At 43.7% G+C, this 11,226-nt stretch overlaps 1 protein-coding gene across 2 annotated transcripts; it reads left to right on the forward strand.

Annotated features, from left to right (window-relative positions):
• Positions 1-751: 751 nt before the first annotated feature.
• znf341 (zinc finger protein 341) lies at positions 752-9,394 on the forward strand. 2 transcript variants are annotated; one of them, XM_076740473.1, is made up of 16 exons: positions 752-807; positions 1,634-1,744; positions 2,597-2,787; positions 3,064-3,213; positions 3,443-3,736; positions 3,867-4,050; positions 4,166-4,259; positions 4,352-4,442; positions 4,950-5,133; positions 5,221-5,465; positions 5,690-5,898; positions 6,194-6,290; positions 6,495-6,627; positions 6,840-6,951; positions 7,184-7,254; positions 7,583-9,394. In XM_076740473.1, the coding sequence occupies exons 1-16, from the start codon at positions 777-779 to the stop codon at positions 8,152-8,154; spliced, it is 2,769 nt and encodes a 922-aa protein (XP_076596588.1). In that variant the 5' UTR covers positions 752-776; the 3' UTR covers positions 8,155-9,394. The 2 variants fall into 2 exon arrangements, with proteins under 2 accessions (XP_076596588.1, XP_076596587.1); XM_076740472.1 differs by having other exon boundaries at positions 759-807; positions 4,169-4,259.
• The last annotated feature ends 1,832 nt before the right edge of the window (positions 9,395-11,226 follow it).

Below are 11,226 nucleotides of genomic sequence, written 5' to 3' on the forward strand. Positions count from 1 at the left end.
GCAGTTCGACAAAACGAAATATAACGAAATAAAGTGGCGAAATACACACGCATCCTTTAAAAGAGCAGTCGCTGGTCCTTCTGGTGCTCACATCGTACACAGCTCATTTATAAAAGCGCCGTCCCGACCCTGTTATCGGCTGTTATTGTTGTTATTGTCCCAGCTGATCTACATCTAAACAAGGATCGGACGGTTTTCGCGCGAAATCTTTTTTGCCGCGAAACCGGCACGTGTATCAATACCAGCGATACTATTGGACGAAAAGCTACACTTTCCGCAGGGCGGGGTGAACGGCCTCTGATTGGTTTAAACGGTAGTCTGTCATATTACCGAGAGCAGATTCCAGTGGTGCGTTTAAGTTACGCGGAAAAGACAACTTATTAGCTTCACGTTCGTTTTCCTATTTTACATGAAATTAACAGACCATAGCTTGATCTTCATATCGCGCCAGTCGTTGACCAAGTATTGCGTGTGTCACTATCATGCTGAAAACTCAAGTGTGTCACGTTTGTGTGTCACATGGGAAAATGTACTTTGGAGCCACGAGAAACCTCAGTCCTAATGTTTTGGCTTCCGACAAACAAACAAACTCTGTTTCCAGACAGTGCATATTTTGTGCCTCCCGTCAGTGTATTGCGGCCATTAATTAGGCAAATGCCTGCCTCCAATTTCTTGGTTTTAGTGTCTTCATTGAACTTTCTTGAGTCGCAGGGAGCGTACTTCAATAGGCAGCCCATGCTAATCGAACACCTATCGCGCAGCGGAGGAGCGACAAGATGGCGCAAGCAATATTTGAAGTGCTTGAAGGTAGGAGTAATTTGTTAATTACCACGTAACTACCACTAAAATAAAACGTGAATGTGTGTTTCGAGCAACGTCAATATACCGTGACCATTTCAATATGCGGAAAACTCTTTATAAAACGATGTAAACGTCTATTTTTGTTAGAACTATCAAAACACTCCATGAAGGGAGAGTGACTGGGACTGTAAACAAACAGATTGATTGTTATTCAGACCTTATGGATATGCTTATGTAAGTCGCTCTCATTACATGAAGAGAAAAAATAATAACGCGGGCTCCTTCGTTTTACTCACACTGCATTTTACGTTTGTGTAACAGGCCCTTTTATGTCAACCCAATATATTGTTGCTATAGCACTGTAAGGACTAGCTGACAGTATGCCTGTCCGCTGGTAGTGAATTTGCAGCGACCTTATGATTTGTGTATTTTATTCTCCTGATATATTCATAATTGTTATTACATTTGTGTACATTCTTTCAAAAATGTACTGCAGCATTAAAGTAGAGTATGGAGGAGCAGAAGTGGCTGTAGAAAACCCCATATAAAGCTGATTATCATCAGTTAAAGCACCTTTTTTCATTTCCATGTGAAGGTTTAGCAAAGTGCAATTCAAACCCCTGTGACTCTCTGTCAAAATGTGTTAATGAGACTCATGATCCCTGCCATCTGCAGGGCCAGACACCATTCTTACCTCTCAGTTTATTACCTTATTACCTACCTCACTAATACATTCACATTTTCACATTTCATTGAAGCATACAGCCATTTAGAGCACTGGACGTTAGCAGCATGTGGTTTTTTCATGTTTCTCCACCTTCCTCCTCTTCAGGCATGGACAACCAGACAGTGTTGGCGGTCCAGTCTCTGCTGGATGGCCAAGGCGGAGTTCCTGACCCCAATAACCAGAATGTCTCTGGGACGTCCACTATTCAGTCTATGGGTATGTCCAGGGAATACAGTAAATAACAGCTGAGGCATTACAAAACAAAGAGATCGTCAGTCCAAAGAGCATTCTTGCTGTGTGTAGCCAAGTAGAACCGCAAAACAGCCACCAAGCTAGTGACCCTATTACATGTTAATAATATATATGTATATGTGTGTGTATATGTATATATGTATATACACACACACATATATATATATAAAAAAACATATTTTGAATAGGTGAATATGCAGGACAAGACTGATAGGGAACATAGATGACAAGAGGCATTCAGTCAAACTCCCCAAGAAAATTGTTTGGATGACGTGTTATGTGACCCAGATCCTGATGAAACTTGTTGCAAGATTAGCTTAGTCAGTAAAAGCAGTGATGTTATGGCATTGCAACTTGTGCTTGTGTCACATATGAAAACATGCATGCCCGTTTTGCTGCACAAGATTCAGACAGTCCCTTCTGAAAGGGTTTGTTTCTCCCTGTGGTCCTGGGAGCTGTGTTGCATATGGAAAAGCAGCACGATCTTCCCAATTATTTTGTTGTATTTCATTATATATTTGTGCATTTGTTCTAATTTGTCAAGGATTTTTCACGTTCTCCTCTGATTGCCCGTCTCTTCAACAGGATATGCTATGATATTATATCTGCTAGATCCCCTGTATTTATCGAATGTTAGCATTCTTATACATTATTTGAAGTTCCTTTAGTAGGAAACATAACAGTATTCAGCTCACATCATCATTGCAGTGTGCAATAGAAGGTTGCTCGAGGTCAGTCTTCAGCATACAGCACCAGAAGTCTGTCAGTCGCTCTCTCTCCGTGTGTCTCAAACATCCATGTTTGTCCTCTCTCCAGATGACGAGGACGTGTTCCTGTGTGGAAAGTGCAAGAAACAGTTCAATTCTCTGCCAGCCTTCATGACACACAAGAGGGAGCAGTGCCAGTCGAGTGCGCCCTCCCTCTCCACAGTGTCCTTGGCCTCCACCAATGCCTACACACCTGTCCCGTCAATCAGCTCGGGACCACAAACTCCTGCCAACAGACAGGTGAGGATGGTTTTTATGAGCGTGATTGATTGTTGTTTGATCAATATCAACTTATCTTTAACTGTTTAGAAAAGAGAATACTGTACTTAATGTACGTTAAGTTAGAACAGTGCTGTTAGACAAATATCTAATCCTTGTGATGACAGTATTGAGCAAAATGGGTCAGAATTATCCATTTTTACACACATGCACACTTTCTCAGGTGTGTTTTTTGCTGAACCAAGACCACAAATACAACTCATATGTTTGTGTCTTACTCCTCATGGTTCATGTCAGGTATCCACCTACATCACAGTCCCTCCCTCCCCTCTGACACACACTCTAGTCCAAGGCAACGTGCTGGTCAGTGACGATGTCCTCATGTCGGCCATCTCAGCCTTCACCTCCATCGACCAGCCCATGGCCACCATGCAGACGCCTATACAGGTAATACAGCACAACATTACACGGTAGATGTTCTACCTCCTAACCCTGCAAAACATCACATCCTTGCCGGGCACTGTGCATTACGCCATGTATCGTGTCACCAAAATCATCATAAGTATGAGATGATTCAGGGCAAATTTGAGCCCATTTTGAACATGTAATATACTTGAAATAATACATTTTTGCTGCACGATGATCAAATCTATCTGCTTCCTTTTTTGTATTGCAGAGTAACTTGAGCATGCACACAGCTGGTGTATCGTATTTGCAGCACCATCACCACCACCACCATCATCATCATCACCACCAGCAGCAGCAGCAGTCCTCCCACACCCTGCCCCCTGGCCAGACACCGGCCCACCCCATGCCAGCTGGACAGCCCGGCCAGCAGCCGCTCTCTTCGCAGGTCCCAGCGAGTCACAGCAACTCGGTGGTCCAGGTGTACAGCACACTGCCCCATATGGCGGGGGGTGGTGGTGCAGAGATCCACACCCTGGGTCTGCAGCCTTTCCATCCTGTACAAGTGAGTAAAGCTTGTTTTTTGGTGACCATCTCACTGTATTACGTGATTAGATAAGGCATGCAGAATGCACAGAGGACTGAAACTGAAAAGCAGTCTCAGACAAAGCACTGAGCCTGTGTGTCTCCCTCAGGTGCCCAGTCAGTGTGTGGAGAGCCAGTCATTCACCACCCCTCCTGTCTACAGCCCCGGGAAGCAGGGCACCAAAACAAAGATCTGCAGCATCACCACCAACCTGACAGAGCTGGGCGACTTTGAAAAGGTCATCATTCCCAAACGGCCGAGGAGTAGCAAAAAGAGCCCAGACGGAACCACAGGTACATGAGGAGAAAGATCAGGCCACGTTTTTAATTCATTAATGAAACGACACATAGATAAGAACTGTGTGATGATGATCGTAGGATGAATATTCATTCACTGAATTTCACTCAGCAGAGCAGCTGAAGGGAAAAGGTCCGAAGCTCAAGTGTAATTTCTGTGACAAAATCTTCTCGAAAAACTTCGATCTTCAGCAGCACATCAGAAGGTGAGTGACCGGCCAGCATGGGAGACTGTGACCCAGAAGAAAGGATTTCAGCTCCCTTCCAGTCACGACCTCCAATTATTTTCTTCCTACAGTCACACGGGAGAGAAACCGTTCCAGTGCATCGTCTGTGGCCGAGCCTTTGCCCAAAAGTCCAACGTGAAGAAACACATGCAGACACACAAGGTTGGAAACAGTTTGTGATAATGCTTTCTGACAGAAATCTGTTTGTTTTTGCAAAAGTCTTTTCCTGAGCGCTGCCCCCTTCCTTACCATTTCTACACCTACACCATCGTTCTTGACACGGTGTGTACTGTATGCAGCTACAATAACAGTGGCAGATTTACCATACTATGTACGTTATGTCATGATAAAGACTGAGGCTGAGCTGCATGTCCCAGGCAAAAAGTCAGCATTCACATGGAAGACATGGAAATGAAGAAACAGTCTTGTTACAAGCTACAATTTCTTTTCGTTTTAACATTTCAAAGAAAATATATTCAGGCTGAGGACTAACCAATGTGTTAGCTGAACATCACGCTTTGGCTGGTGTTGCTTGAGTGTAAACGTCTCAAAATCCTACCAGGAGCAGGTCAGAGCAGCTACATTAGTGTAAGCATTGATTATTCCCTTGAGATCTGAACTCAGCATAGCACCAACAGCACAGTAACAACAGCTGTCTTCATCTAAAAGGTGTGGCCTATGGGAGTGGCCAGCACAGTGTCAAGATTACCAATCACAGTAAAGGTGATACCAGTGTCATCCAATGAGGAGGAGGGCAGCGGGGAGCAGCAGCAGCAGCAAGGTGAACCGGAGGAGGAGGTGTCACAGCAGCAGAACAGTCAAGCTCAGGCAGAAGAGGAGGCGGCTCAGACAGGTAATATCTGATGCATCCAAGTATTTCTGCAGGGATGTGAGTTACTTCTCCAGCGTTTTTTTCACTAAATACAGCGCTTGATTACAGAAGCTACAGGGGAGTTGGAGGAGAGTGCGAGTGAGGCTCATGCTGATCCGGAGGGCACCCGAGGGGATGCCATGCAGAACGGGCATCCTCAGGTGCAGATGCAGTCCAACCAGAACCAACAGTGCCAAGCTCAGTCCAAACAGATAGTCGTGATCGACAGCTCCTACCAGTGCCAGTTCTGCGCCAGCAAGTTCAAGACCTACTTCCAGCTCAAGTCCCACCTGACCCAGCACAAAGGGGAGCAGGTGAGTGCCGAGGAGGGGATATGTGGAGTGTGGCCCTTGATTGACGAAGGTAATACATGAAAGTGGCCACGGTCTTTAATTTAAGTTTGGTTTTTTCACCCTTTGGTGAAACATGATGTTAATAAGTTGTCACAGAATAAGAATATGTGAAGAACTTCTGGATTTGGGACATTTTTTTTATTTCTTTCATGACAGGATTAATAACTCCACTCGTTTCCCTGCAGGTTTATAAGTGTGTGTTGAAGTCCTGCTCCCAGACCTTCCAGAAGTTGGATCAGTTCCTGGAGCATATCAGGACGCACCAGGAGCAGCTGACCTACCGCTGCCACCTCTGCAGCAAGGTGTTCCCGTCGCTGTTTGAACTGGGAGTGCACCAGTACTCCCACTGTTTCTGCCCACAGCAGAACACACGCAAGGAAACCACCGTCTACAGGTCAGCTCGAGCACTCGTCCTTGTGCACTGATGACATTATAGAACTCCATTGCATTTAGTTTGTTTGGCTTCATACTGCAGTAAATTGCAAGTAAACCAGGAAACACGGACATCACACGGTCCCACAAGTAGTTTGTTAACAGCAATATTGACAATCAGTGTCTTGTCATGATTATGTTGTGGTTTAATGTGTTTTCAGTTGTTTTTAATGTGGATTTTATGGTGTCTTTCTGTCTGAAACACTGGACCAAACACATGTCCCTGTGTGGGGTAATAAAGTTGTGTTTCGCCTCAGGTGTGTGAAGTGTCAAAGCAGATATTCTACCCAGGAGGCACTGGAACAACATCTGCTGACTGCCTCACACAGCTTTCCCTGCCCACACTGTCAGAAGGTACGACACACACTGATGCGATGATGGTGATATTTGGACTTACAAGTTAGAAGCGACAGCAGTCATAAGTCGCCTGTGCTTGATGTCTTAGCTTTAAAACGTGCAGCTCACTTGTTCAGGGTTGGGATATGTCAGGTTTTTGTTTCTCATGTGACATTTTAAGACCTCGTGCAGCATCTGATCTGTTCTCTTTCGGGCCATCAGGTTTTCCCGTGTGAAAGGTACTTCAGACGGCACCTCCCCACTCACGGCATTGGAGGGAGGTTCAAGTGTCAGATCTGCAAGAAGGCCTTCAAGACAGAGCACTACCTCAAACTGCACACACGCATTCACTCAGGTGTGAAGGACTTCCAGAAAACTCCGAGGCTACTAGTTTATGTTGCTGTATCTCTGGCTAAAATGTTAGCATCTGAATGCTTTGGAAAACTGTGCAGTTTCAAGAATTTTGCCAGAGCAGTTATGTTCACCACCATTTATATTTCATGTTGCTGAAACGATTGATATATTGATCAGAGTAAAGATATGTTCGATGCTGATTCTGTCTTCTAGGTGAAAAGCCATACAAATGCTCCCTCTGTGAGGCGACGTTCAACAGGAAGGACAAAGTGAAGCGACACATGCTCATCCACGAACCCTTCAAGAAATACAAGTGTCCCTTTAGGTGAGGCTCTCCGAGGGAAAAGCCTGATGAAACCACTGAAAGAGTTCCTCCTATTCAGCTCCTTCTTCTCTCCTTCCCTACTGTTTTTTTTTAGCTTTTCTTAACTCTAACTTTCTTTCCTTTTCCCCCTCAATTGCACTTTTATGTCCCTCTGTTTAATTCTTTTTTTCTTTTCATTCTTTCGATTCAGACTTTTCTTGCAAGTTCTTTAAATGTTTCTGTTTTTCATCAGGACTCATGTAGGCTGCACCAAAGAATTCAACAGACCAGACAAACTCAAGGCCCACATTCTGTCACATTCTGGTGAGTGAACTTCACAAATAATTCTGTTTTTATTGAAACAAAGATGAAAGCGTATTGTCTGTGATGTTCTGATAAGTCGTAGCATTGGTGAAACTTTCATTCCCACACGATTCATTTCTTAAACGGACAGTCTGTCAGCGGGATATGTAAAGACTGAGCAGATTTAAATGAAATTCAGTGAACAGATCAGCTCGATCAGATATTGCTGGGGACCCACATATGGAAATACTGCTTTTGGAAGAATGACATACCTTAGACGTGAATTCTAAATTCTAAAAATCAGTGAAACATGATTACATGAATTCTTACAAAGTCTTCTCTCCTCTAGGTATCAAACCCTACAAGTGTCTATTCTGTCAGAAGGCGTTCAGCCGCAGGGCTCACATGCTTGAGCATCAGCAGTCCCACACAGATAATTACCGCTTCAGATGCTCCACCTGCAACAAGGGATTCACCAGACAGAGCTATTACAGAGATCACAAATGTCCTGCGGCAGGGAACGGGACGGGAACTGAAGGAGTGACTGGAGAGGCAGAGGGAGACGAGCTCGAGGGAGCGCCGATGGCGGAGGAGAAGGATGGAGAGGATGATGGGAGAAGAAGAAGGTTTGCAAGAAAAGCAAAAAGGCCAGGGACGGGGGGAGATGACGGAGAGAAGGATGACAGCTCAACCGGCAGCCAGGAGCAGGTGGAAACACAGGGGGAGGAGGAAGAGGAAGAGGAGGAGGATGAGGGAGAGGGGAGGAGGACTGACGAGGGTTGTCAGGCTGCAATGTCCATCACCGCCATTGAAGGTCAGACAGAGAGAGAAGAGGACGCCGACGGGATTGAACACGGTGCTGAAGCACTACAGCAGATTCAGAGCAACGACCAAAACTGTTTGCAGCAGCCATGTTTGTAGTTTGAAGCATCGTCATCGTCGGAACGTTTCCCGGACGTGGACTAAACAACCTCCATCCATGACTTAAAAACAACAATCAGTCCGGGAAATTCTTTCATTTGTTTTAAATTAAAACATTGAAATTACATGCACTGCTTGTACTTGTTTTACTGTGAGCTGTACAGTGTGAACACTGTCAGAACAGCCAGTGGACCATTTCTGTGTTCTTGTAAAGGAGACGATGAAAGAAGGAAGGGTCACGATGTCACTGATCGCACTGGTGCCACACTTTGAAGCAGAGTGATGAACGGGCAGATCGCTCCCTCAGCTCGCCCCTCTCAGGTTCACAGGTTACGATGGGGGCTCCAGTATATTTGGTGCGTTGTTGTTTAGCTAATGTTTCACGCACAAGGCCTGTTTGCTTGGTTTGTATGATAATTAAATAATTTATTTACATGCAAGCCAACGTCGACGTTATGCTCGATTTATAATTACTGCTGAGGGTTAGTTTAAAGCACACTTCATAGCAGAGGAGGTTTGTAGATGTTGTATTTATTAATGTGGAATACATGATATTCCCTGAACATTAGCAATTATCAGACCCGTCAGTCATTGTAAAGCAGCCTGTGGATAATAAAAGAAAGAGAAGGAATGAAGATTTTCTTAATAACAGTGATTCATCCTGAACTCCAAGCAGAGCATTAGAGCACTGATACTGTGAGCAAAGCACCCTTCCTTCTTTTATAGTCTCCTTGTTATTGTGAGCTTTTGTGCAAGTTAACCTATAGTTGTTCATCTAAGATGCCATAATGTCAGAACCAATGGCAACATTTTCTCTAATTTTATGTAGCAAAAATGAACTGATTTTAAGTTAAAATATATTTATGTCCATATAAATATTCTTGCATTTTGAGTCCGATTCCACCTTCTGATGCTCTTTTACTGTGTTTTACTGTATGAGCAGTTTGACATTCAGGTTCTGCTCAAGTATTATTTTTGTTGTTGTACCAATTTTCCCTTGAAGTTTTCTTCCACTGCAGTCGGTGATTTCCTACATTCTGAGACCACCGGGCGGGAGCACAAAGAAAGGAGCTGTATCCAAGTGTAGCTGGACATTAACAGGTGCATCCAAGTCAAAGTGTTGAGCGCTGCCCAGTTTTACAACCCAGTCCACAAAGGAGGTTGTGTAGATGTCACCAGACTAATTCCAGCTGCTGGTATTGGCCGGATTTCTTCATAATAAAAGCATGGTGAAACAACCAAATGCTGGTAATCATTTATATGACCTAAATGCATTATATGATTACAAATTGATGTTACAGTACACACGCAGAGACGTGAGTTTCACGTGAGTTTAGTGTGAGACTTGCAATCACTAAGAAACATCTCTTATGTCGAGCGCGGAAGGATTGGCTCACTGGCATCTTCCTCAGAAAAACTGCTGTAGGACGGACACAGAAAAGAGACTGTATCGAACAAAAAGTCACAGATTCATGTAAGTAAAATATGCCAGTCTGAAGAATGGCATTAAGATTTATTGGGTCGATCATGAATTGAATTACCAAACTGTAACACAAGAAACATCTCATGGTGGGTAGAGGCAGAGCTTTCCCAATTTGTGTCAACACGGTTATTGAGCCTCCTGCTGTGTAATTATCTTGAAGTGGTATGTGTCAATCGATTCAGGGGAATCTAAGCTTTCTGACTGTGGAGAGCCTGAGTAAAAACATGAACATAGCGTTTGTGTCTATAGACGAGAAAAATGCTAAAACGATGGCGGGCTGTCGGAACATTAAGGGGCTTTGACTGATGCTCCACTGTGTATTGCTGGTGAGGCAGCGGTCTGAGCAGCTGTGCCGATCCCTTTAGAGGTGGGAGGAGGTGAGGTGGCTGAAAGTGTGCTGGTGGGGATGGATGTTAGGAGATGGAGAGTTTTGCTGATCCGCCAACAGATCGCTGTCTGAAGGGTTGAAAATGAGCTCCTGGCTCGTGGTGTGAGGTGAGCGATTTGCTGTGATGCTCGTTTGTCACGCGTTGTGTGGAGTCAAAGGGGAAATGAGTTAAAATACAGAAATGGGATGTGTTTGGGACGTGGTCTTATTCCTGAACCCAGTTATAAAACTTCATTTAGTATGTCATGAAAAAAAACAATTGGTCTGAAAAATGCCCAAAATATAGTCAATGTCCAGAAAATGTAATGTGTGAGAAAATGCTAAAATTGTAACTAATTGTAATTTCGGTAAAATGGCCGAAAACATCAGTGAAATGTCCAAAAAAAAGGGAATAAAATAGCTGAATATATCAGTAAATATTCCTACAACAACCTAAAGTAATGGGTAGTGACTGCAAAAAGTAACTAAGACGCATTAAAAGATCCAAAATTTAATCCAACAATAAAAAATCTAGATGAAACTGTGTCCCTGTCTGCTCTCAACTGGCGGAAATGACCACACATCATTCTCATGTTAACAGATTTTACATTGTTTCATTCACTGGAGGCATGAAACACACACACGCACACACATTTTTAATTTATTAAGGTGACAATTTCCATATTACACATCTTTCATGTACATCAGAAATTAACCAGGGAAAAGAAAATATAGTGTTACCATAAACCTCTTATTAAAACCTTTCTTTTACAAAAGAAAATTTGTTATTGACACCATTTACAACTTGTTGTCCTATACAGAAGAGCGACAGTGGTTTAGTTGTACATGGAAAAATTCTGGAGAAAAAAAGAAAGTGAATTATGATATTTACATATTTGCTTAAGTACTACGTCCCCAGGATTTTAATATGGGATCGACCCAGAACAAGGTTAAAACAACACTCTGCATCAGGGCTAACAACTTTATCGATCACCTTTTCATCAGGATACATTCATTAGATCGCGCTGACTTTGTCTCAGTAGTCGTTATCTCAGCTGACGTCACAACGCGCCTTCAAAAAGGGCCGCGTGTCATCAGCTGAGGCGTTATAGCTTTTCCACACTGGTGCAATTTCTTCATAATAACTTATGGAACCCCTCTTGGTCTGGTTTCTTTTCCGCAGCAGGGTCAAGAGGGACTGACGACAGCCTGAGTCCAGATT

The sequence above is a fragment of the Chaetodon auriga genome, chromosome 10 (assembly GCF_051107435.1).
Source record: "Chaetodon auriga isolate fChaAug3 chromosome 10, fChaAug3.hap1, whole genome shotgun sequence".
In the NCBI taxonomy this organism is placed as follows: domain Eukaryota; kingdom Metazoa; phylum Chordata; class Actinopteri; order Chaetodontiformes; family Chaetodontidae; genus Chaetodon; species Chaetodon auriga.